Source organism: Equus przewalskii, chromosome X, assembly GCF_037783145.1.
Source record: "Equus przewalskii isolate Varuska chromosome X, EquPr2, whole genome shotgun sequence".
Classification (NCBI taxonomy): domain Eukaryota; kingdom Metazoa; phylum Chordata; class Mammalia; order Perissodactyla; family Equidae; genus Equus; species Equus przewalskii.
In genome coordinates this window covers 38,746,141-38,773,300 of record NC_091863.1, presented here as the reverse complement: position 1 = coordinate 38,773,300, position 27,160 = coordinate 38,746,141, and the positions used below count along the sequence as shown (strand labels likewise).

Here is a 27,160-nt window from a genome sequence, read left to right as displayed (position 1 = left end):
TGGGCTTTTGAGCTTTTATTACAAAAAGAAGAACATGATCCCAGCCCAGTTCTCCAACTAAAGTCACCAACTCAAAGTCTGACTTGGTCAGGGCTTCTCTGGCTGGGGACTGGGCTGGTAGACAGGTGCAGGGCTCCGCTCAGATCACCCAACACTTCATCCTCCCCAGTCCCGGGCTGGACACCCCACATATATAGAAGTAGCTCTCGCAGCTGCTCACTGGGCCTCGTTGAAGCGGGTCACCATTGTCTTGTGCAGTGTCTCCTTGTAGGACTCAGTGGAGGTGACCCCATAGGAGCTCCCTCGGGCACCCAAGCCAGAGCCCCGCACCCGTGTCTGGGCCTGTATAACGGAGGCAGGCTCTGTCAGGTAAGCCAGGTGATGGGGGCGAGGCAGGGCTAAGTGGGGAGGACTGGAGAATGGGGAAGGGATCATGGGAGACTCACTTCAATGGGTGTCACAATGCCCTGCTTCTTGCGGCCCAGGCCGCTGCCCTCTTTCCAGCCCATGGCCTGGAGCATGCGACTGCCAATGTTGTCACTGCCCAGCCCATCCCGTGTGGGCTGCTCAAAGTCCCTGCAGGGGGCAGTGGTACAGCATGAGTGACCAGCCTGCCAGCCCTGGGCCCCCTCACCTGGCCCTGGGAACTCACACGGAGGCCGCAGACATGCCACCATACTTCCTCCTCTTGGGCTCTGGCGGCTCAGGGATGCCATACTTCTCTCTGCGTTCAGCTGCACGGTCCCGGTACTTCATTTGCTGAAAGTTTGTGTGTGTGAGAATGGGGGAGCTGGTTACTATTTACAGGAAACATGGGCACAGGGGAGGGGGCCCTATGGGGAGCTGGATCTGGCTAACAATCTGAGGTCCATCATGGGCGCAAGTAGTCAGTGTAGGGGAAGTGGGAAGAAACCTTGCAAGAACAGGACGTGAGATGGCTGATGGCAGCCAGGTTGTACCCAGCTGAGAAACTTGAGTGCCAGCTGCCTGAGGGGACAGGGACTTGGCAAGAGACACAAGGGATGGGAGCCCGGGAGTGGGTCACACCTCACCTCCATGTCATTCTTCTCAAGTGCTTCCAGCTCGTTTTCTGACAGGTGGGCTCGCCGGTGAATCTCAAGGTTTTGCTGCAAGGGGGACAGGACGAGGAGTGAAGTGCCTGGCTGGCTGGGCTGGGCTGCGGTGGGCCAGGGTTCCCTGCCAAGCCTCCCTCAGTCACCTTGTGAAGCCCGGAGAGCTGCTGGTGCCGGATGAGTGCCTCCTTGCTGGGGAACTGGCGCCGGCAGAGCAGACAGGCCAGCTTCTGCCAGTCAGTGAGCTTCTCCTCTCGCTCAGGACCCCCACGTTCCTGCTCCTCCTCACTGTCGCTCTCCCCACTGTAGGCTGCCACCAGGCCCCGGGGTGGGCTCTGTAGAAATGATGGTGAGTGCGGGAGGTAAGGCTTGGCTAGATCACAGCCCCCTGCCCCCTTTTCTGCCCTGGGCACTCACTGGGCGGTCATCACTGGCCAGTTTCGGGAGGTCCATGCTGGTGTGCTGTCTCTCAGCTAGTGCTCCCTGGGGTGGAAAGACAGAGAAATTCAGGGACTCCACGGAGGGACTGGAGGGATGACAAGAATTGGGGGGGTGTGGATGGGTGGCCACAACACACCTTCTTCTCCAGGATGGCGTAGCCGGCATCTGCGGTGGCGGACTCTCGCCTTTCATCGTCTCGCAGGGAGCTGATGGGCTGGAAGCTGTTTTTGAAGTTTTCTTTTTGCTTGTTGAGGCTGCGGGCCCAGCGTTCCATGTCCTTGGCAATCTAGGGGCCAGGGTTGGGGTGAGGTTCTCAGGAACCCTCCAACTGCTGGGGCCACCAACTCCATCCACTGCCCCTGAAGCAGCCTGCCCCTCCGTGCCCTGCAGCCTCAAGCAAAGGGTGAGAGGCAGCAGTGACAGTTCCCATTTCTCTGTCATCAGTGCTCCTCATCAAGCCCCCTTCTGGCTTTGCCCCCATCCTGCTGACACGCACTCACACTATTATGTTCGCTGTGTATTTTCACTTCATCATTCTAAAATGCACATGATGGCTTTCTCTGTGCATAATTTTAATTTACATGCCTGATACTACACCACATTCCATATTCTGCTTTCCCCCCAGGCACAAGACCATTTTTAGAATTTACCAGGTTGCCAAGGGAACACTTAGTTCTTGTTTCTAAGTGCTACACCCAGACTGTCAAAAACTCTTCCTCCACAGACAGACACTGAGGTTCCCTCCAACTGCCCACTGCTCTTAAACACTGCGATAGCTGTTTTCCTGCTGCCCCCCGAGGGGCCTGTAAGCAGTTCTCTGGGACATACACACATATAGACACAGACGCACATGAGTGGGGTTCAGGGCCCAAAGGAGTATGCATGCCTGTTCGCTTCCACACACAGGGCTAGCCTGGCTTCAGGCATGTCTGTACCAGCCCATACTCCCACCAGCAGCGTGAAGGTTCCCACTAGGGGACAGGAAAGCTGACAGGGCTCACCTTGGATGGCACTGGCCACCTCAGGGAGGTGGGTAGCCTTGCCACATACTGAGGAGACTGCCCTGGCTCAAAGTCATGCAGCAAAGGGCAGAGCTGGACCAGGAGCCTGGTCTCTCTTGAGCACAATTACTGCCTACGTATTCATCCCTGCAACCCCCCTCCCTTAGCAGTGGAGGATAACAGATGACAGAAATGCATTCATTGCGAGACACTGAACAGCCTGCCAGTGACTGCTGGACTCCAGTCTTCACCTGTTGGGCTGTCTTGGTCTTGTGCTTCTCCTTCTTCTCTTTGCCCTCCTTCGAGGGTGCCCCCGTCTCCTTATGCCCATCGGCTGACTGCTCCAGGGCAGGAACATAGGTTCGTCTTTCCCCATCCCAATACAGGTATTGCTGGCTCTGAGCGTTGTAGTAATACTGGGGGAGGGGTAGGAAGGAGGGGGCATGAGGGAAGACCTCGAAAAGAGGAACTGCTGGACCCCCCTCTCTCCCCATTCCCTGGGCCGCCCTATCACCTGGGAGTTGGGGTCATAGTAGAGACCGGTCTGGGGGTCATAGTAGTAGCCGGATGTCTCATCGTACTGGTAGGTGGAGACATCAGGAACAGCTGAGGGGTGAGAAGAGGGGGTCACACTCATCTCTGCTTTGTTAAGGAACTCCCCAACCCCCACCCACAGGCTGTGGCTACTCACGGTACTGGCTGTAGGACTCCTGGGCAGTGGGGCTGGTGGCCGGTGGCAGAGCAGAGCTGGGATGGGTGGGGCTCTGGAGCTCAGATTTGAGCACAGCGGGTGACATGATGGTGTATGACTGGTCACAGGGCCAAACAGGGGAACAGGGCTCAGTGTCTGTCACTGCTCCCTGTGCCCCCCTAGGATCCCTCCACCTGTCCCCCCCAGGATCCCCCTTGAGCTCCCTTACCTGGCTGTTGGCAGCAGCACCCTGGCTGCCACTTGCCTCGGCTGCTGACTGCTGGTAGATGCCAGGAGCGGCACCAGGCTGAGCACGGGAGAAAGCCTGCAGTGACACAGAGTCTGCCCCAGGCTCCAGGGAGGCCTCAGGACCTGTAACGAGAGACAGGGAGGGAGGAGAAAGCCTGTGAATGGCAAAGCCCAGGACCCTATGCCTGCCGGCCCCCACAATGGACTCAGGGAAAGATGCTGGGGCTCACCTGTTCCAGCTGGGTCCCCTTTGGTTCCAGTAATACCGGGGCCCTTGGCGCCCTTGAGGTAGCCATGGGCATAGAGGGAGGACTCTGTGCCCTGGGTGCTGCCATAGCCCTCATCCTGTTGGTAGTAGCTGTAGTCGACCGGTGGCTCCTCGGGGGTGGCCCAGGCACCCTCCCCACCCTGGGAGGCCTAAGGGGCAGGTGGGAGGGACTCATTAGCAGAGGAGGGAGTGTGGGGGGAGAAGACCCTGCGCTAAGAAGCATCTGTCCACAGGTGATGCTAGTGTCTGTCTGCTGACAGAAAGCATGCAGCCCTCAGACAAGTGAAACACGAGAGCCACCCACAGCATAGCAGGGCAGCAGCAAAAACAAGACCGGGAACCAAGACGCTCGCCCAAATGCTCCAAGGGCTGACGGTGTGTGTGCTGTGTGGTACGTGTGCTGGGCGTCAGACCAAGAAGATATCATCCTCCCCTCCTTTATTCTCAACTCCCAATTTTCTTTCAGCTATTTACAAATTCCTTTCTATTAAAGAAGTTGTAATAATTCAGGATGACAAAATAATTACAAAACAGAAGAGAAAAGCAGTCACAACAGTATTGAAAATGAAAGCCTGGGAGGAGGTAAGTGGGAAGGGAGCTGCAGCGAGGCCCTCAAAGCCTACAGTAGCCAGTGAGAGAGGGTTTGGTTCCACAGAGAGCCAAAACTGCAAGCCGGCCCTCCTGTTGGCAGAGCGGGCGCAGGAGGGTCGAGGCAGCCCAGGTATCGGGATGCTGGGGTAATGGGGAGTCTTTGAGTACCTGTGAGATGGCCCACTGGGCCGCGGCAATGGCAGTGCTGGCCACAGAGGCAGCATTGATGCGACTGCCTTCGTTGGAGGCCATGTCCCTGGGGAGGATGTCAGAGACTGGGAGTGAGATGGGAGGCCCCAAGCTGGGGGGCAAGCTGGGAAGGGACACAGGTGGGGCCCTGACCTCTTAGAACCCTTGGCAAACTCAACGTTGATGGTCTTGCCGTCGATGGTGAGCGGCGGGTGCAGAGCCTGCAGGATCTGCAGAAGCTGGGCTGCCTCCTGGGGGAGGAGGGGAGGCAGGGGCAGAAGGGTCAGGCCCGGGGAGGCCCCCGGCTCCATTGCCCCATTTCCAGGCTTGGGGCCGCGGAGGGGAGCTAGAGTCAGAGTCCCTCCTCCCCACCCTGGGGGCCGGGACCCTGGCTGCCCGGCCCCCCCCTGTGCCGCCCTCACCACGATGGTGGAGAGCTGGATGAAGGCGAAGCCACGGTTCAGTTGGGTCTGCTTGTCCTTGATGACGCGCACATTAGAGGAGGACAGCACCGCGTAGGGTGCCAGGGCCCCCAGGATGGAGTCCATGGTGCTGTGGGGGTTCAGGTTGCGCAAAATGATGGCTGCAGGAAGGGGCCCAGCATTAGGAGATATTCTGCTCCAGCCCTACCCTCTGGTGGTCCCCCATTGCTCCCTCTCCTCTGGCCTCCACATCTTTGCACCTGCTGCTTCCTCTTGCCTCTTCCTCCTGGATAAACTCTGCTTGCCAGTCCAAGTCCCAGCTTGGTTGCTCACCTGCCGAGAACCTTCCCAATACACCCCCAAAGTCGAGTGGGGCAATGCTCCTCCCCTACTCTCCTTGTATTACGTTTGTCCCCCCACCAGGTGGAGACCCCTGGAAGGACTAGGTCCTGATCATCACCAACTCTCTGGCCTCGGAGAGACCAGCCCAGACACCCTAGGGCAGGGACGAAGGAGGAAGGAACAAGTGACTCACTGTCATTGGCGTTCTCTGAACTTGGCTCCGAGCCCTGTGACAGGGCTTGGGAGGCCAGCACTCCCTGGGCCTGGTAGGGCTGTGGCAGGGGAAGCAGGCCCTGGCTTAGCTCCCGTCCACCCAGTGGCAGCGTCTGCTGATCCAGCCTTGCACCCAGGGGCAGCTTCTGCTCTGCCTCTGTCAGGGGTGGCAAAGATAGGCTGGTGACAAAAGGGGAGGCTCCAAGGCTGGTCACCCTCCTCCCAGAGCACTGGCCCCTGACCCTTCTCCCCATAGTGATCAATGTCCCAAGGAGAGGGGGGTAGTAGGGCCTCACCTGACTTGGGCACACCACATTTGAAGCACTTCTCGCGGCGTTTGAAGTTCTGGACACCACACTGTGAGGCACAGGCCAGGCCATCAGAGGGGGTGGGGCTTTCCAGTGCGCCCTCCAAACTTGGATCCAGAGATCCCCCAGGGAACCCCGAAACACCCCGGGAAGGAAGGTTCCAGGGTCAGGGGTGGTAAGGGGCTCTAGGGCTCTGGCTGTCATTCTCCGTCCTGTGAATCTTTCCTTTACACAGTCTCAAATTTGTCCTCAGTGCCACCCCCTCAACTCAGGAATCAACAACTCCCTCACCTGTTACAACTGCCGCCTCCTCTGAAGTACTAACTCCGAGGACTGCCCCCCAATCACGTCTTTTTAGTAGGTTCCTCTTCCCAAAACTTGCTTCCTTGTTCAGAAATCTTCAACATTTCCACCCCTAAAAGCCAGTAGCCCCTCTCTTGCCAGACTCCCACCCCTCCTTTATCTTGAGGACTGGGTCAGATCCTGCCGCTCTTGAGAAATTTGCCTCGGATAGTCCAGCCTCCAGAGACCCCAGCTGCCACCACATTTCTATCTCTGTCCCACGGTCAGGTACTGAGCACTGCTCCTGTGCCAGCTCTGCCCCGCACGCCTAGGATGTGGCCTCTGGCCTCACAGCCTAACAGCAGGTAGCAGATGCAGCCCAGAGGACAGGTTAGTCTGTGGGGACAGGCACCAACGGGGGCTCAGGGAGAGGAACAGACCAAGAGGGATGCGGCTCACTCGCGTGGGGACAGTCAGCAGGGATGTTTGATCTGGGAGGCCCAGAAGTTTGGTTTGGTTTGCTTATGCTGGGAAGCGATTGCTAGCAGAGGGAACAAGAGATTTTCCTAGCTGGAATAGGAGGATGAGGAGAAAGGCAAAGGCCGAGGCTGGAGAGGGAAGGTGATGCTAGATTATGGAGGATCGTCATGCTTAAGCTCAGAGTTGTGGGGGTTTTAAGTGGAGAAGGAGGGACGTGGTCAGAGGTGGTTTTGAGGAATGTTACAGGTGAGAGGGAGGGAGAAAGACTGGCCTGGGCAGTGGGAATGGGAAGGGAGGGTACTTCTGTGATGGAAGTGATAGGACCTGGTGAGCAAGAAGACGTGGGGGATAAGGGAGGGGAAAGAAGAGAATTCCTTGGTTTCAAGGAGCATCTGAAAACATAGGAGGGATAGAGTTCCACTGTCACTTTGTCCCTATCTTCCCAGAGATGTTCTACACCCGCCTTCTGACATTATTGTTATTTTTAACAAACAGGCACCATGCCCCTTACTAGGCAGCGTCCTTCTTGGGAAGAGGGTTGGGGCCTCCACAAGCTCTCAGTCCTCCTCTTAGGTCTCAGGACTGCCAGCCAGCTGTGGCAGGTGGAGCTATGGAGTCACAAGGCTGCCTCGGGGCTGCTTGTGAGGCTGGCCCCAGGGGAGACCTGAACCCATGGTGGCAGCCATGACCACTGTGATTAGGAGCAGGTCACAGCTCAAGGCCAACCTATGGTTTCACCTCTCTGAACCTCAGCTTCCTCTTACAGAATATGACTGCAAACCCTATAGCTTGTACCCTCAGCCTCAGGTGGACATGGCTTTGTCAGAGTGGCCTTCAAGGTTGGGTCACCTGACACAGGCTCTCAGGTTGTCCTGCACTTTCCTTCAGGATAACAGCTGACATTAAATGGTGCTAACTTTGGGCCAGGTGTTGTCTCAAGGGTTACCCTCTCGTCGCCACATTTTAATCCTCCCAACCACCTGTGGGGAGAGGTGGCATTACTGTTCACACTTTGGAGATGGGGAAAGTGGGGCAAAGAGAGGTTAAGTCCCCTGGTCAAAATCAAGGCAGATCTGGAAGAGACTAATTTCAGCCAGTTTAGCTCTGAAGTCTACATTTCACACACCACGTTATGTCTACACTGTCACCAGTCAGTCATTTACATAAGTATTTGTTGAAAGTCTACTGGGACTTCAGGCAAGATTGTGCTTCATGAGGGCAGAGCCTGGTGCTGAGTGAAAGCTCAGTCCACACTGGTGGTGGGGGCGTGGCAAGGAACAGTGGCTACCTGAGCTGAGCCACTCCTCAATGCCCATGCCACCTCAGAGACTCCAGGGAGACAGAGACGTTGCCACCACTGCTGCTGCTGTCTCTATCCATGGCAACCACTGCCCACCACCCCTGTACCTTATTACACAGCCAGTCCTCATTGATCTTGGGCTTGGGGTCGCTGTAGTGCATGGACACCTTCTGGCCCAGGATGTTGAGGGAATGCTGCGGGAAAAAGCAGAGCACAGTGAGGCCCAGGCAGCAGTGCCCCACGCACCGTTTCAGCACAGGAGAAGAGAGTGAGCGAGCCCTTCAGCTGGATGGATGAGGGACAGGGAACGGAGGGAGGTCGGAGAACGGACGAGGGAAGAAGGAAGGGAAGGAGGGAGGGAAAGCGCCACAGCCCTTGGGCGCAGCTGTTTGCTGCCTTTCCTGGCACGCACACATGAACACACGCCACCAGGCACACAGTGCTCGGCTGACCAACGCTTGCCGGACAGTGGGGAAAACCCCCCATTCGGCCCTGACACTGCCAGGCCACACCCAGGGCCAGGACTACACAGGCTACACTTGGGATGATGGGGGACGGGGAGGGGAGGGTGAGGAGGGGAGAGAAAGAGAGAGAAAGCGCACACACGCGCTAGTGCTGGAGAAGGGGAAAAAGAAAGAGCCATATTTAAAAGATGGAAGTTCCTGCTGTGAGGCTGTCTTCCTGTGGCTGGCTGGGTCCTGGGCCCAGGCACTAGCCTACGGACTGGCAGAGATGGCCCCAGGGCCGCCCCTGCTGAGCCCGTTCCACCACATCCGCCCCTTCCTCCCGAGGCTTTCCTTCAGTGTTCCACACCAGTGAGCTGGGCTCTGGGTGGGCCAACAGAGCAGATCCTTGGGTCTCTGAAGGTCCCAAAGCTGCTGGGTTGGGAGCCTGTGCCAGGTTGGGGGAGCAGGCTCCCTTCCCTTCCCAAGGGCACAGCTCCTTGCTGAGAAGGCAGGCCTGCCCCTAGGAGAGCAGGGGCTAGCAGTGACTCCTGTGGGGGTAGGTGCAGTGGGAGGGGTGGGGCAACTGAAGTGAGTCCCAGTGAACGAAACTATCACATTTGACTGGTACTTTAGATCAACAGAGCAGTGCTGGCCTCTCATGTGGAAATCAAAGGGCCAAACTCACATGCGGGGAGAGAGCTGGCAAAACGGGACTTGCTAGTTAGTGTGCCAACAGCTAAGTTTCCCGGTGGCTGGATTTCCAGTGGTGCCTGAGAGGAGAATGAAGTCCTGGCTCTGCCTAACCCCAGAGCAGGGCAGTCCCCCAGGGAGTGGGAACCTTGGTGGAAAGACCCCCCTGGCAGCCTTTCTCTAAAAGCTCAGCCGGGAGAGGTGGAGGGGCAGAGCTAGTGCCTGGCGGTGGGAGGGGCCAGTGGTGAGTGTGGATTCTTGATGGGAAGCCCAGTGGGTAGCGAGAGATGGGAAGAGGAGATAGTGAGGATCAGGAAGGGGGAGAAAAAGGGGGCGGGGGGGGGGTGGGACACAGGGCCACAGGGCAGGGAACTGTGTCCATAAGAATCAGGCGATGGGGAGCGCTCGATTACAAAGTAGTATTTGTTTGGGGGGGGGTTCAAGTGCGGCAAAGCAACCTGATTGGCTTCCATCCATCGTGTAGCGTCCTGCAAGTGACTAAACTCGACGAAGGCGAAGCCCCGGCTCTGACCTGGAGACAGCATTCAGATACAGACGCAGTGGGTTAGTCAACAGCTTTGGACACACGGCGTTCCCGGGGGCGGGACCCGAGGGGAGAGGACCAGGGGCAGAGAGGGAAGGGGAGAGAGGAGAAAGGAAGAAAGGGAGAGAGAGAAGCAATCAGAGAGAGAAAGACCAGGGGGTGGGAGGCAAGGTAGATGGCAGGAAAGAGGGAAGGGGGAGGGAGGAAAACAGCTGGAGAGAGGTGGGCTGGGGGGAGGGGGTGGAGATACACACGCACCAGCTGGGAAGAGAGAGAGATGGGGCTCAGGCAAACCTGCCTGGCCAGCCTGTGGTGACAGAGACGGAGAGAAGGAGCTGGGAGGGAAAGGGTACAAGTAGAAGCCTGTCTCCAGAGAAGGAAGGAGGGCAGATGGGCAGACTGCTGGCTCCACATAGGCCAGAATAAATAACCGAAGGGCAGGGCCAAGTACAAGGCCAGGGGCGCCCAGGAGGGGCCCTGTAACATGTGTTTAATCAAAGGAGCAAAAGAGAAGCTTGGCCAGGCAGCTCGGTGAGGCTAGGGCTCCAGCCCATCAGAAACCAGGAGGAGTTAGGGACCTAATGTCACCTCAGCCTCACCACAGTGCAGGGGAGGTGGGCCTCACCAGGGAGCCACCTCAGGGCCAAGCTGGGAAGATTACAGCCACCCACAGTCCAGGTCCTCCCAATGAGCAGGAGAACGGGGGCCAGGATTGGCCAGGCAGACCTCAGAGTAAAGAATCAGTGGGTGCCTGGAAGAAGTGCCCAGGGCCACAGAGGGGGCTGCACCTGGGACATCACCTTGGGGAGAGAAAGACCAGAATCCTGTCAGCGTGTGGTTTGGCTGGGGTGAAGCAGAGAAAGACCTATGTGCTACCAAGAGAGACCCCAGGCCTGGCTAGGGTTGGAAAAGGGATCCAGGGCTTGTGGCCGTAGGAGAGCAGCTCCTCCTTTGGAGGTGCACACACAGGGAGGGCTTAGACGTGGCAGGGCTTCGGGGAGCATGCTTGATCTCCAAAAGAACAACTGTTAAGATGTACAGGAGAATGGAATGGTATAATTAGAGAGAGAGACAGAGAGAGAGAGGGAGGGAGGGAGAGAGAAAGAGATGGAGGTGTGGGGAGGAGAGAGACTGAGAGATGGAGAGAGAAGCCCAGGCAGAGTGAGGCCCCACTGTGCCTGCCTTCGGGACCTGGGCCAGAGGTCCTGCAGAGACAACTCCCCCCCACCACCCTGCTAACCTCAGGCCAGCTCCAAGCAGCCTACAAGAGGGAGGGAGGGAACAAGTGAGGCCAGAAATCCTGGCTGCTCCTTGGGATGTGCTCTTGGAGAAGAGCCATCCCCTGCCTTCCCTCTTGGGACACATGGGTGGGGCCATGTCAGACCTCCTTTCTGGTCAGAGGCTGTTACCAGAAAAATATGGGGGAGAGCAAGGGCCAGGGGAAGGAGAAGAAAGAAGAGGGAAAGGAATATACTGGGCGAGGTTACCATCTCAGATACTCAGAGTCCCAAAGAGGAGGTTCCCTGGAGCCTGGCCCTGGCCCTGCCCCCGGGTAGCACTCAGCTCTGCTCAGAGCTGCACCCCCTCCCAGACAGCCCCGTGCAAGAGGCTGTTGGCCGGAGCTGTGAGGAGAGTGGGATGAGGGGGAGAGAAGAAAAGAGGGTACCCCCAAGCTGCCCATTCCCAGCTGTGGCAGGAAGGCAGGGTAGGGAGGGTGAGGGAGAAGGCAGAGGCAGGAGGGAGACTCGGAGGCTGAGGCTGGCCAGTGGAAGGGGAGGGCACTGGGAACAAAAGCTCACCTGAGGATTTGTTCCTCATCAGCCGGACCTCCCGTGCTTGGACGCCGTGGGACTGCAGCTGGCCACGGATCTGTACGGGGAGATACAGATTGGGGCGGGCTCAGCACAAGGTGGACTGCTGGGTATCTGAGTCTGGCTGGAGGCTTCCAGCACCTTGAGGGGTCATGGGTGATGTGCACACGTTATCTCCTCTCCCTCTCTCAGGGCTCTTCCCCGAGTGACCGCAGCCCCAGACTCACGCCCAGTCCCCAGTCTTAGCTTTCCGTCCCAGACTCGCAGAGTGAGTCAAATGAAGAAAGGGGCATGGGGCAAGGTGAAGCATGGCAGCACGATAACCCTCAGGGGCAGAGAACAATAGAGGAAGCGAGCCAGCAGCTCGAGAACGGTGGGCAGGGGTGGCCTGACAACACGCTTGGTGCGGCCACAAAGTGAGGAAAGCTAGGATGTGATTCTGGCCCTTCGCCAAGGTTCTGCCCTCCAGCTTGCTCCAAAGAGACCCATGACACAAATATCAAACTGGGAAGGACTAGTCAAACCCCAGCCACGTGCCCTAGACCGAGTGGAGCAGTAACTTTGGGTGGAGACAAGGAGTGGTCACAGGGTTTGGAAAGCTTCCTGGATGAAGTAAGCCAGAGGGAAGCTGCAGAGATAATTTGGGATTTGGACCAGGTGAGGCAGGGTCTCTAGGCCAGTGGCACCTCTTGCAGAAGACTGGGAGCCTGTGCCAGGCATTCTCGGGCAGCAGTCTTAATGCCTCTGGGCCTCAGTTTCCTCATCAGGTTAAAGAACAGAAAGAAGATTAAATACACTCACATACATACACGTGCGCACACACACATGGATGGAAAAGAAAGACGCACAGAGGAGCTTATCAGGACTGTAAATACCAGGGAGGGCTCAGGAAACAGCAAGAACCTGAGTTCTGGGGTCCAGCTTCCCAAGTTCAGACCCCAACTCCTCTCTGTCACTCATTGGCCATGGGACCTGGGGCAAGCCACTTCACTGCTGGGGGTCTGGCTTCCTCATCCACAGGTGGAAATACAAAGAGTACCTTCCCCGCAGGGTAGCTGTGAGGATTAAATCAGACCTGGCGTGTGGCCCACCCTGTGATAAATCCTCAATAAACAGCAGCACTCAGCCACCGACTAACCCTGAACAGGGCAGTGGGCCAGACTTGAGAAGCTCTCAAATACACAGGTGGGCTTTTCTTTGGGACAAAATGGGCAGCCAGCAGATTTGAGAGGATTGCTAAGCAGAGACTTCATGGGGGGCAGGGAGAAGGAGGAGAATCAGGGAGGCTGGTGAGAAGACTATTCTAGCAGCCCTCTGGGGTTTCACTGGTGCTCATTAGGGAAGTCCGTATGAGAAGGAAACAGGAGAAAAGGGATGAACATGGAAGGGAAAGTCATAAAGGAAAACAGGGTGGGGAGCTGACAGCAGCAGTGAAGGAAGTCAGAGAAGAACTCAAGGCCCTGGGGCCAGGCCAGCAGGGAGATCTGATGCTTCTGACAAAAGAGGGCAGGCAGTGGGGAATGAGAATAAAAACTCAGAAAAGCCCACAGGGACCATCCTTACTCCCAGGGCTGCAGGGCCCCTGCATCATCTCTGCCACCAGCAATACCTGGCACCGGGCCTAGTGAGTATCTGGCCCTCAATCAACATACGCAGAATGGATGGATGACCAGTGGAATGTGCAGGAGGAATGCTCTGTTCCCTCCCACACCCACCACCGCAGCCCCTTGGCCAAGCCAGTCTATCCCACACTTCTCCCTTCCAGATCAGGAGATGACGGGGCCTGCCCAGAGGACGGATCAGTGCTGGGGTACAGGAGCCGGTGGGGAGAAGGGATGAAAGGTACAGAGGTCAGGGGTGAGGGAGAAGTTGAGGGCCCTGGAGGAGACCCAGCCTGGCCTCCTGCTCTGCTGCCTGCCCGGGGCCACGGGGGGCACGTACGTCATCCTCAGTGGCTGCCTGTGGCAGCATCCTCAGCATGACGATGTTACTGGCCTTCTCCTCCTCCTCCTCCTCCTCATCCTCCTCCTCCTCCTCCCCTTGCTCGGTCCGATAGTCCTGGTCCCGATAGTCGCCGTCTCGGGGGAAGCCTGGCGGGCCGGTGGGGCTGTGCCTGTGCCGCCGCCGCCGCCTACGCTGAGTCTCGGAGCCCGGGGAGGCCTCGTAGGAATCCTGGCCGACAGAATGAGATGAGAGACACCAGGCGGGCAGTCAGTCTGGGGTGGGCCTAGGGGCTGGCCGCTGGCTCTCTGAGGCAGGCAGGCTCTGAAAGCCAGGGGTGGGCGGGCTCCGGCTAAAGGCTCGGGGCAGGCAGGGTGGGTAGGCCCTGGACTGCAACCCTTTTGGGGTTTGAAATTCTCCCCGGGACACTTTTGGGGGCTGCCTTGTTGGGGAGTGGGGAAAGGCCAGTGGCAGTACTGGTGTGGAGGAGGAACTCCTACAGACAGGTGACCAGACACCGCTTAAACCTCCTTGGGAAGAGATGGTCTGGGGTTGGCACACTAAACCCTGCCCTCCGTTTGTCCCTGCTCCTCCCTCGCCAGGTCAGCTAGTACATGCACAATTGTTCCTTGTACCACAGAAGGCCACACATCACCTGGGCCTGGGCCTTGCAACAAGTTGTGGGTATAAGAATAGCTTAAGATCTGGGCCAGAGCCAGTCAGCAGGGGCTGGCAAAGGTGTGAGGGCCACAGTCCCTGATCCTCTGCCTGGCCAGTCCTCTATCACCACTAGGCTCCCTCCTAACAGAGTGTGGTCGTTGGGTTCTTGGGGATTGCCCAACCCATCATTCCAGGACTACGCAGGCTGGGCCTGGGTCCACACCCTTCCACCCTCAGGGGGGCCAGATAACTCAGTGCTCCACTCCCATTCTTCTCAACAGGTTCACCCAGAGCCCACCTAGTGCCCTGCCAACATCCAGGCACAGCTCACACCTGCCACTGGGGAAGCTTGGCTGCCCACCACAGGGGTCTTTGCATAGCCACCCAGGGCTAGGTTTGCAAGAGTATGTTTCCCACCCTATGGGATAGGAAATCTGCTTGCTTGGACCATGGCCCTGACCGCCCCCTCAAAGTGGGGCTCCCCAAGGCAAAGCTGCTTCTTCCCCTCAGATGGAGGGTCCCTGCTGGTGAGCATCATGCCTCCCCCTTCAGGCTAGGGCTAACTCCCCAACATGAAACTGGCTACCCCTGAGCTCCAAGAAGAGGCCCAAGGGGGTATTTCCCTTCTGTCAAGGGGCTCTGCCACCACTAGGAATGCTCACCGCTGGCCTCCTAGAGCTGCTCTGCTTGGTGATATCCAGTTTCCCAGTTGCCCTCCCAACTCCAGACGCCGGGTCCCATGTAAGAGGCTCTTCAAGGGCCCCAAAGTGTCTGGGAGCAGGCAGTCTAGGGCTTGCAGTAAACCATGGACCCAAACTGAACACCAGGGAAGAAGGGAGAGAGGTGGTGGCCAGGGGCCCTCCGAAATATAGAGTCAAGCATGTGGAAGTCTGGAGACCCAACTGGGGAGAGGAGCCCTCAGAGAGGGGAGTGGGACAGACCCTCCAGGCGAGGCAAAGCCATGGAGCACAGTCCGAAGGCATGGGAGCTGAGAGGTACCTGCTCACGGTGCTGCAGCCAGACAGAGGCCCTGCAGGAGCCTGCCCACCCAGGCCCGGCCCTCACCTCTGCACTCTGCTCCTCAGACGAGTCGTCATAGTCGTGCTTGCCCTCCTGGCTGCCGTACTCGCGGGGATACGAGCGGTAGTCCATGTCCCGGTAGTCATGGTCTCGGCTGCGGTTCTCCCCACCATCATCCTGCGAACGGTCGGTGGCTCCATAGCGGCCAGTCCTGTCTCCACGACCACCTCTGGGGGAAGAAGGATGGGGAGGGATTAGAGGGTAGTCCTTTCTGAAAGGTGAGTGACCCCCTCTCACTCACTCCCTCTAGACCTTCAGCCCCACTCCCCAACAGGGATCCCTAGATCCTGACCCTGCGGGGCGAGCTGGATCCCACTTCTCTCCTTCCTTCCCCCTCTCTCCAGTCCAAGCTTGTCTTCCTTTAACGGGCCCTCAGTGTGGCGTCCTAACTGGTGTCCTCACCTCCACCCAGGCCTCCCCAAGTCATTCTCTACACTCCAAATGTGAGTGAGTGTTCTACAAAGCAAAGCCAATCGAGCCCAATCATATTGCTCCCCTCAACAGCTCCCTCTTATTCTCAAGATGAAACACTGAAATGCTCACCAAGGTCCTATAAGGTCTCCAGGGTCCTGTGGGGTGAGGTCCCTGCCGACCTCTCTCCCTCCACTTCATCGCACACTGTGCCACCCTGCCCCTCTGTTTCACGGTCACCTTGCTAGCACTGGCAGCTGTTGTGTTAAAATTACTCCTGTTGCAATAACTGTAAAATAATTATCTCGAAGTTGATTTAACATGCATTTCTTTGATGATTTAAAAAATCAATAGACGGTGACTTCTGGGGAATGAGTGAGGGATAGGGCTCACTGCCCTATCCCCAAAGCTTACCTTAGTGTATAGTACTCAGTAGGTAACCAAAAATGATTTTTTTGATAAAATAATAATTCAAAAAGTACTCTAAAAGCAACCAATACATGTTACTTAAAACAAGAAAAAACAGATACCACAGTAGACTACTTCTAACAGGATCCCAATGCTGGTCAGGAATGACACCAGAATGTCCATTATTGAAATCATTATTAAGTTATTCTAAAATACTAGCTAAAACAATTAAACAAGGGAAGGAAGAAAACAAGTTAAAAGCTGGAAAGCAGAAGGTATAACTACCATTATTTGTAAATGATATGAGAATATGCCTGCAAAGCCTAAGAGAATCAACTGAAAAATGATTACAAATAATAAATCAGTAAGGGTGCTGGGGATAAAATTAATATACAAAAATAAATACCCTCCCTGTATTCAGAGACCCACTGTTTAGAAAACAGGAAGATGCCAAGTGTAACCGCATTAAAAAGGTTAAATACCAAGCCAGCCCTGATGCCCTAGTTGGTGAAAGTTTGGCATGCTCTGCTTCAGTGGGCCAGGTTCGGTTCCTGGGTACAGAACCAAACCACTCGTCTGCCGGTAGCCATGCTGTGGTGGCGGCTCACACAGAAGAACTAGAAGGTACTTATAACTAGAATATACAACTATGCACTGGGGCTTTGGGGAGGAAAAAAAATTGTGGAAAAAAAAGGTTAAACAACTAGATATGTGCAAGATCTTATGACTATACTTCACACATACAAACCAGGATATATTTGAAATGGGTCAAAGATTTAAATGGAAGAAATGAAACCATCAAAGTAGAAGAAAATGCAAGATAATTTCTTGATAATCTTGAAATGGAGAAAACTATGACCCAAATCTAGAAGCCACAGAAGAAAAGATGATTAAATCTGACTATATAAAAACAAAACACTTCTGCTTTGAAAAAAACAAAGACCACCATAAGCCAAGTCAGGATGAACTGGGAAAAAATATGGGGAGAGGAAGAGAATTCACAGAAAAGAAATACAAATGATTTATATTTGACAAGATGTTCTCTCTCACTCATAATGAAAGATGAAAATGAAAACTACACTGGATAGACCACTTTTAAATAAGCATTTAAAATTCACTTTTGTATATTTTTAAAATCATTTTTATTGTGGCAAAATAACAAATTTACCATTTTAACCTTTTTTTTTTTTTTTTTTGAGGAAGATTGGCCCTGAGCTAATATCTGCTGCCAATCCTCCTCTTTTTGCTGAGGAAGACTGGCCCTGAGCTAACATCTGTGCCCATCTTCCTCAACTTTATATGTGGGATGCCTACCACAGCATGGCTTGCAAAGCGGTGCCATGTCTGCACCCGGGATCTGAACCGGTGAACTCTGGGCCGCTGAAGTGGAACGTGTGCACTTAATGGCTGAGCCACCGGGCTGGCCCCTTTACCATGTTTAAGTGTACAATTCAGCACCACAAAATACATTCACAACGTTGTATAACCATCACCACTATCTATTTCCAAAATCTTTTCATCCTCCCAAACAGAAACTCCATACTCATTAAATAATAACTCCTCCCTGCCCCTGCAACCTCTATTCTACTTTCTGTCTCTATGAATTCGCCCGTTCTAGGTACCTCATATAAGTGGAATCATATAATATTTATCCCTTTATGTCTGGCTTATTTCATTTAGCATAATGTTTTTAAGGTTCATTCATGTTGAAGAATGTATCAGAATTTCATTCCTTTTTACGGCTGAGTATGTACATATGTATGGTATATACCATATTTTGGTAATCCATTCATCTGTTGATGGACACCTGGGTTGTTTCCACCTACTGGTTGTTCTGGGTATTGTGAATAACGCTGCTATGAACACCAGTGTATAAGTATCTGTTTGAGTCCCTGCTTTCAATTCTTTTGGGTATATATCCAGGAGTGGAATTGCTGGATCATATGGTAATTGTATATCTAATTTTTTGAGGAACAGCCAAACTGTGTTCCACAGCGGCTACACCATTTTACATTCCTACCAGCAAAGCACAAAGGTTCCAATTTCTCCACATCCTCACCAACACTTGTTATTTTGCATCTTTTCATGTGCTTATTAGCCATTTGTATATCTTCTCTAGAGAAATGTCTATTCAAGTTTTCTGCCCATTTTCATTTTGTTTGGTGAGGAAGATTGGCAACAGACGCCAATCTCTTTTTGCTTGAGGAAGGCTGTCCCTGAGCTAATATCCGTGCCAATCCTCCTCTATTTTGCATGTGGAATGCCGCTGCAGCATGGCTTGATGAGCGGTGCATAGGTCCACACCCGGGATCTGAACCTGCATTTTGCCCAATTTTGAATTGGGTTTTTCTGTTGCTGTTGTAGGAGTTCTTTATAGATTCTGGGTGTTAATCCCTTATCAGATATATGATTTGCAAACACGTTCTCCCATTCTGGGGGTTGTCTTTTCACTCTCTTGAATAGTGTCCTTTGATGTACAAAAATTTCTAATCTTGATGAAGTAAAACTTCCTTAATAATTTTAGATTTATGGAAAAGTTCAAACAACAGAATTCTTGTACACCCTTCACCCAGTTTCCTCTAACGTTAAGAGAACCATGGTAAATTTGTCAAAACTAAGAAGTTAACTATAGACTTTATTAGGATTTCACCAGTTTTTCCACTGCTATGCTTTTTTTGTTCCAGGATCAAATCCAGGATACCACATTGCATGTAGTCATCACGTTCCCCTTAGTCTCCTGTGGCCTGTAAGTTTCTGTCTTGCCTTGTTTTTTAATGACCCTGACAGTTTTGAAGAGCACTGGTCAGATCTTTTGTAGAATGTACCTCAACTTGGATCTGTCTGATGTGTTCTTGTGATTAGAGTTGAGGTTATCGTTTTCTTGGGAGAAGAATACAATAGAGGTGAGCTGCCCTTCTGATTGCATTGTATCAGGGGACACATGATATCAATGTGACATCACTGGTGATGTGGACCTTGATCATCTGGTTGTGGTGGGGTCTGCCAGGTTTCTCTGCTGTAAAGTTTCTCCTTTTCCCTTTCTACATTCTATTCTTTTTTTTTTTTTAAAGATTTTATTTTTTTCCTTTTTCTCCCCAAAGTCCTCCCGGTACACAGTTGTATATTCTTCGTTGTGGGTCCTTCTAGTTGTGGCATGTGGGACGCCGCCTCAGCGTGGTTTGATGAGCAGTGCCATGTCCGCGCCCAGGATTCGAACCAACGAAACACTGGGCCGCCTGGAGCGGAGCGCACGAACTTAACCACTCGGCCACGGGGCCAGCCCCCTACATTCTATTCTTTAGAAGCAAGTCACTAAGACCAGCCCACACTCAAGAGGAAGGGAACAAAGCTGTACCTCCTGGAGTGGGGAGTATCTACGTATGTTATTTTGAATTCCTCTATAAGGAAGATTTGGGATAGAACATTTTTAACTCAACATATCTGCAAAAGTGCAAATGTTTGATAAACTGTTGGCAAGGCTGTATGGGAAATAGTCACTCTCACATTGCTGGTAGGAGTGACCATGGAACAAGCCCTCTGCAGGGAAATCTGGCAAGAGCTGGCAAAACGAAAAACCTATATATCCTCTGACCCCCATTCTTCTCCTGGGAATTTAATGTACTGATATACTTGCATACAAACAAGACATTATTCAATGCAGCACTGTTTATAACAGCAAAGGACAAGAAATGACCTAGAAGAATCAGGAAAATTCTATTAAAAAGAAAAGACTAATGGGAGGGGGGGAGGAGCCCTACTGAATATTAAAACATATTATAAAGGTGGAACAATCAAAACACGAATGGAAAGATCAGTAAACCAAATAGAGTCCATAGTACACACAAACACATGGGGAAATTTAGAATAAGCCAAAGGTTGCATTTCAAATGAATGGGGGAAAATGGATTAGTTATAAATACTAGTGATGATAACTGTCTAGCCCAGGGATCAGTAATCTACAGCCAGTGGGCCAAATCTAGTCACCTAAATAAAGTTTTCTTTAACACAGCTATACCCATTCATTTCCATATTGTCTGTGGCTGCTTTCAGCTGAGCAGTTGTGACAGAGACCATATGATCTGCAATGCCAAAAATATTTACTATCCTTTACAGAAAAAGTTTGTTGATCTTTAAGAGAATAAAGTTGTTTACTGACCTCACTTCTTACACCAAGTAAACTCTAGATGGATCAAAAATTTAAATCTCTGAATAGAAACCATAAAAATATCAGAAAGAAAACATAAGAAAAAAAATCAATCACCTCAAAAATGGGGAAGGTCTTTCTAAGCAAGACAAAACCCAGAAGTCATTACAAAAAAAACCCCTGATAAATCTGGCTTCATAAAAATTTTAAAATATCTAAAGTGTAAAAAAAGCCCATAAATAAATAAATGTGATAAAGTAAGTATGCTAAAATGTTAACGGCAGAATTCAGTGGATGGGTACAGTACAGAGGTGTTTACTATAAAATTCTTTTAACTTTGCTATATGCTTGAAACTTCATAATAAAATATTGGAAAAACACCATAAAGCTAAAAGATAATTAATGGGGAAAATAAATGTTTCCAGACATTTGGGTTGGTTTCCAATGTTTCATAGTTGTTTGTTCATTCATTTCTTCATTCAGCAAATATTAATGTAACATTTGCTATGTGTCGGGCATCATTCTAGGTGCTGGGGACACCGCTGTGAACAAAATGAAGTCCCTGTCCTCGTGAGCTCAGCTTGGAACCCAACCTGTTTCTTTATGATAAATGCCTTGACAAGAAGTGGCTGGTATGAGTGGTATGAGTATTTTTAAGGTTTATGATACAAACAAGTTTTTTCATGTTTATTTACTATAGGTATCCCTCACTATTTGAACTCTAGTCATCCGAATTTAAGAACTGAACAGGTTTGAATCAATGGTCCAATGAAATCCTGAACTCTGACATTCACATCTAAACCAAATACATTTGGCTATGGAACTCTTGCTGTCTAAACTCAGGAGGGAATGATTCAGGTCCAGTGGCCACAGAGCACTTTGACTAAACACTTTCCAAAGGCAGACCCCGTTTATAATACATTTCTAGGAAGCTGGACAGAAGTATCATATATGAGGACCTCCACAAAATGAGATTTCTGGAAAACATAAAATGCCAAAATTGGCAGAAGCAGTAGACAAAGTGATAATAAAAAACCCAGGCCCTTTTAAAGGTGAGTTTTACCGAGCTTCCAAGGGACAGATCACTCCTATCCAACTTTCTCCAATAAAGAGAGAAACACCAAAAGCTGCCCAATTCATGTCATGAGGCTACCTTGATTCAATGCCAGATAAATACTAGAAAAGGACACTAAGAGGGCCACCTCACTAATGAACACAGATGCAAATATCCTAAATAATACAATATCTAATCATCTAATCAACGTGTTTTAAAAATATATATAACATTACTAAAATAAATTTTCAGCCAAAAATTCATGAGTAAACATTAGAGAAACCCCAATTGAGAAACACCTACAAAGCAACTGACCTGTACTCTTAAAACATATCAAGGTCATAAAAGACACAGAAAGACCGAATAACTGTTCTAGACTAAAGGAGACTAAAAATACAAAATAGCTCAATGCAACACACGATCTTGGATTGGATCCTGGATTACAGAAAAATAGCTATAAAGGACATTATTGGGATAACTGATGACATCTGAATATGGATTTTATATAAGACAAAAGTATTGTATCAATGTTAAATTTCCTGATATTAGTAAGTGTACCACGGTTATGGAAGAGAAAGTCCTTGTTCTTAGGACACACATGCTATAGTACTTAAGGGTCATGTCTGCCACTAACTCAAATGATTCACACACAAAAAATGTTATGTATACAGAGGGGGAAGGGGCAGGGGGAGGGGAAGAAGGGGGAGAGGAAGGGGGAGAGGAAGGGGGAGAGGAAAGGACACAGGGAGAAGGAAAGGGAGAGGTGGAAGGAGCGGGGAGGAGGAGGGAGGAAGGGAGGGGAGGGGGACTGAGGGAAGGAGGGGCACGCACGTAGGTAGATAAAGCAAATGTGGCAAAATATTTACAATTAGTGGCTCTTGGTAGAGAATATATGGGAGTTCATTGTACTTGTAACTTTTCTGTAAATCTGAAATTTTTTCAAAATACGTTATACACATACATACCATGATCGAGGAGGGTATATCTTAAGAATGCCAAGGATGTAATTTAATGCAATTTATGAAATTAGTGGATAAAAGGAGGAAAAATGCATGTAATTATGAAGTTCAATACTCATTTCTGAGCAATCTTAGCAAACTAAGATCAGAGAATTTCCTTGATTTATTAAAGGCTACATTCTAAAAGCCTACAGCACACGTCATACTTGATGGCTAAGCAGACGGGGCTGCCTATCAGGCCTGGACTGACTACCTATCTGCAGATGTCCTTTATGGGAAAGAAAATAAACTATATTGTTTCAGCTACTATTCTTTGGATTTTCTGCTACAACCTGCCAAAATGAATCTTAAATTTGTGCACCCAGCATCACTGACATTAAAGAAAATAAGCTGTCAATGAAAACTACTGAAATACTTAGGAATTACTTTAATGAACAATATGCAAGACCTGTATTTTCAGTTATTCAGATTTTTATGTCTCTCAAATGAAATTTAAGTTAGTTAGTTTAGAGGTCTTGAATGAGATGGTTACTTACAAAGATGACAATTCTCCCCAAATTAATATATAAATTCAATGCACTCTCAATCAAAACTCTGGAATGTTTTTGAGGGACTTGATACACTTTTTATATGAAGCTCCACAAATGGCTAAACTGACTTTGAAAAATAAGAGGAAAGTGGGCGCTATTAAGACACTCTATAAAGCCACAATAATAAAAACAGTAAGATTCTGGCATAAGAATGAGCAAACGGACCAAGGAAACAAATCAGATCACTCAAGACAGATTCATGTACAAGAGGGAACTTGAAATGAGATGAGGTACCACAAGTCAACAAAGAAAGAATGGACTATTTAGGAGGTGGTACTGGGAAAACTGCCTACTATATGGAGGAAAATAAAACCAGAACCCACCTTACACCATATTCAAAAGCAGACTCTAGATGGATTTAAAGACCTCAATGCAAAAGGTAAAACTATAGAGTGAAAACAATCTTTGTGATCCAGAGGTAGGAATGGAGAAGATTCTGAAAGCACAGATCATAAGACAAAAAAGTGATGAATTTTAGCACATCAAAATTAAGAACAGGTATCCAACCGTGGGGGAATCATTAAGTAAAAGGCAGTAGGCACACCCCACGGTGTCTTTGGGGCCAATTAGAAGCAAAGCACTAATATACACACGGCAATATAGACAGATCTTAAAAATGCAGCGCTGAGTAATACAAAGTTTAGGAAACAGAATGAAGACTATAGCACTCTGCCATTTGTGTAAACTGAAGACACAGACACTCAAAACAACACTACATATTTTAGAAGGATACATTTCAAACATGACAGAGCAGCTGCCTACAGCTATGGGAATTGGGAATAAAAAGGAAAAAATAAATATGGCAAGAGAAGGCCTTGTACCGACCTATGACAGACACCTACCTTGAACTGGAAAAGTAAGGTTAAGTCAAATTTCTGCACTTGAGGTCCTTTAAAAGCCAAAAGAAAGCCAGTAGCTTTATTTGCTAAATAAAGCCTGAAGCAAGTATGTCACCTACTCAAACTCAGAAACTGCCACAGAGCACCTCCAGTGAATACCACCCAAAACTGAATGCCTTTCAAAAGACGTTTTTCAAGAAAGTCAAGACTGAATAACACTAGATGATGGCCACATCTCAAATTTGGGCTCACTTTTCAGAAAACAAAATACTATAATTCTCTATTTTTTAAAAGGGGTGGCAGTAGAAGAAACCCTTTGTAAGACAGTAAAAAAATTATTTCATCCCTTTTTGTAAATCTACTGACTTTCAATAGAGGCTTTCTGGGCGAGTTAGGTCTGCCTTCCTTTGCAATCTTAAAACATCAGCAATAGATCAACTGCATTGGAATCAACCGGGGTGATCCAGTAGGATGGTGGTAAGGGTATGGCTCAGGATCTCTGTATTTTACCAAGTGTCCCAACTGTTTCTTGTTCATACCCGAGTTTAAAACTAACTGTACGAGAGCGTCCCTTCCGAGAGAAGTATCGTGCCAACTTCAGCCCACCCCATCCCTGAAGTCTCCTGCTGTCTGACCCGGCTTGCCCCACGTTTGTCTGGGACAAATTCCTGACTCTGAAGGCACCACTCTCATCTACCCCTCAAACCAAAACTACAGCCCACACCTCTCCCCTGAGGATCCACAGGCGCTTGCAACCCACCACCCATCTGCCCTCCACCTCTGCCTGTCCTTCTGCAGTGGCTGTCCACACCTTGGTGAATGGCACCACCCACCTATTTGGGTCACCCAAACTGGAAACCTGGGTATTAGCCTCCATTCCTTCCTTTCTCTTGATCCTTTCCCATCCTCACAACCGAGCATGCCACCAGTCAAGCTGTTTTGTAATCACCTGGAAACTGTGTAGTCTCCCTTGTGAGACCCTGAGTAACAAGGCTGCAGTCTTATCTGTCTCATTGCCTACTGCACTCCCAGAGCCTAGCACAGGTCCTGGTTCACAAGAGACGCCAAACAAATGCCTGCTGAAAAGAAATCAGTCATCTGCTGCGTTGTTACCTCTGCCTGGAAACTCCCTCCTAGCACCCTCCTGGATCGATTCTCACATGGGGACAAGCTGAGGCTGCTTGGTGGTGATGGGAGTGGGTAACTCACCGTCTTTCATACTCCATGTCCTGATAGGGCCTGCGGGGACTGCTGGGACCCCTCCTCAGCCGCTGGCTCCGTTTCACTTCCCAGCCGCCCCCGCTGCTGCCACCATGATCTGCCAGCCTGGGTGATGTCTCCTGCAAGGACTCTAGGGAGAACGGAAGAAAGAAAGGGGTCAAGGCAGTCGGGGCAGAGAGGGCCTCCTTGAGAAACCCTCATTGTCAAGCCTCTCTGCTGTCCCTTAGCTCAGGGATGTTGCTTTCCAACTCCTCGTGCTCCTGTGGACCAGAGCAGGAAGGCAGCCCCTACTTGGCCTGCTCCTTCCTTTCCCCACAAACGTGAGGCCAGAGCTCAGTGGCCTAGAAATAGCAAGGCCTTCAGCAGACAGGGAACAGACCTCATGGTGCCACCCATTCGGCGACCACGGCTTTGCCATCTGAGACTGGTAGACAAGTTCAAGCCCCAAGCTACCTGCCCAGGGGCACTCTCGGTGCTAAATGACTTGTCTGAGATCAGGCATGTTAGGCATGGAGGCAAGACTTCACGACGGGAGTCTCAGGCACCCACCAGGCTCCTTCGATGGGCCCTCAGGTGCCATTTCATCCTCCCAACAAGATGCTGGCTGTCCCCTACAAGACGGCAGGAGAGGGGCCAGCCCCGTGGCCGAGTGGTTAAGTTTGAGCGCTCCGCTTCGGCGGCCCAGTGTTTCTCTGGTTTGGATCCTGGGCGCGGACATGGCACCGCTCATCAGGCCATGCTGAGGCAGCGTCCCACATGCCACAACTAGAAGGACCCACAACTAATATATACAACTATGTACCAGTGGGCTTTGGGGAGAAAAAGGAAAAATAAAAATCTTAAAAAAAAAAAGATGACAGGAGACCACAAAAGGCTTAGGCGGTGAAGGGGCTAATGTGGCAACGAGACAGCTGCCGCCTCCCTGGGCTCCTGGCCAACACAGCTTTGACCCTCACAAGGCAACTGGCTCAGCCCTGAGCCCTGTCTCTTAGGTGCAGCCAGGTCCCAAGACGGCTCTCCCCGCAGAGCTCTAAGCTCAAGTTATTCAGAGGCAAAAAGGAGTCCTTGCGGAAGCTGTCCCAAACCACTGTGCTATTCTGCTGGGATGGAAGGACAGTCACCTCACCCAGCCCTCAGGGCTGCTGTGAGAACTAGGAAGTCTCAAGAACCATGTGATCCGGCCAGGGGTCATCTCGAAGTATCCCAGAATCTTCAGGCCCCACCCTCTGAAAAAGAATCAGGCACAGCCGGGCCGTAACAGCACCTGCCCAACACTAGATTGCCACCACGCCTTTCCTTCATGTACAGTATACACACACAAATTTTTTCCTCATCTTCAAGCCACAGGGAACCAGAGTTACCTGCTCCCGGATGGAGAGAGTTAGAATCACAACCCCAGCGGAGAAAAGCCAGATACAAACCCTTCAGTAGACTCTGGCAAAGCGGCCAGTGTCACACACTGGTATCCACAACAGATAGGAACCAAAGTCACAGACACGAGGCCGAAATAACTACGTCCCCAAATCACAGACAGGAACCCACAATAAATCCGGGCCAAAATCACACACTGAGACCCCCTTTCAAGGGATGAGCGTCAGTCACAGATACGAACTGCCAAAAAGAAGAGGCAGTAAGTCAAATACACATTCCTTGCACTCCCTCTCCACCCAGTAAATGGGTTAGGGCCAGTCGCCAAAAGACTCCCTATGGTTAAGGACTCCTCCCTATGGATAAGGACCAGAGTTATAGACACGCGCCAAGGATAAAGACTAGAGTCATACCGACGTTCTCCCTCTCCCTCCCACCGAGAATAAGGACCAGAGCCGCAAAACACTTTCCCACGGGTAGATAAGTACCAAAGTCACACAAAGCAGACAGCACACCCCCTCCCCTATGGATAAACAGCAAAGTCGCAGACACCCGCTTCCCCACGGATAAAGTTCGATGTCGCAGACACAGTAAGCCACAGTAGCCCACTCTCATCCGTCCCTCCCTTCCCCCAACCCGCGTGCACCCTTCCTGTGTCCCGATCGCGCACGCGCTTCTGCTCTCAAAAGGGGGGAAAAAAAGACACCCCCTCCCGGGCTCAGACAGTGCACGCATCCCTCGGTTCCGCGCGTAGCCCAGGCCTGGGCCCGCAGTTTGCCCTCGCACCTCCTCGACACTCCGCCGCCCCCGGCCCCTTACCTCCGCCCCCACGACCAGCGTCGACGCTCACCTTCTCGGCCCGGGCTGTCAAGGGAGGGCTCCCAGACATCACCTCGGCCCGCTGCCACCTCCTCCAACTCTCCCAGCTCAGCCGGAGCTGCTCCGGGCAACAGCCAAGTCCAAGGCTGGAGGCAGGAGGGCAAAGGAGCGGGGAGGGGAGAAGCGCCAAGAGCGCTACCCTCCCCGGGAAACCCACTGCCGCCTACTCCCCGCCGGCCGCGATCCCCAGCACAAAATGGCGGCGACAAGAAGGGAGCCGGCGCTCCGACCACCATCCACCTACTAAGGGAGCGCGCTCTGGCCG

General features: G+C 51.6%; 1 protein-coding gene across 14 annotated transcripts; it reads right to left on the bottom strand.

Moving 5' to 3' along the window:
• Positions 1–27,131, bottom strand: RBM10 (RNA binding motif protein 10). Of its 14 annotated transcripts, none has more exons than XM_070606398.1 (24): positions 26,867–27,131; positions 24,637–24,778; positions 15,008–15,191; positions 13,283–13,513; positions 11,330–11,399; positions 9,445–9,518; positions 7,958–8,044; positions 5,777–5,837; positions 5,461–5,637; positions 4,926–5,086; positions 4,657–4,754; positions 4,483–4,570; positions 3,686–3,872; positions 3,436–3,578; positions 3,207–3,324; positions 3,030–3,121; positions 2,767–2,931; positions 1,651–1,800; positions 1,491–1,556; positions 1,220–1,408; positions 1,053–1,127; positions 653–759; positions 447–576; positions 1–342 (listed from the first exon to the last, which is right to left on the bottom strand). In XM_070606398.1, exons 1-24 carry the CDS (start codon positions 27,129–27,131, stop codon positions 217–219), a joined length of 3,186 nt encoding a protein of 1,061 aa, XP_070462499.1. In that variant the 3' UTR covers positions 1–216. The 14 variants fall into 14 exon arrangements, with proteins under 14 accessions (XP_070462499.1, XP_070462501.1, XP_070462500.1 ...); XM_070606400.1 differs by having other exon boundaries at positions 3,686–3,800; XM_070606399.1 differs by having other exon boundaries at positions 4,929–5,086.
• Between the last annotated feature and the right edge of the window lie 29 nt (positions 27,132–27,160).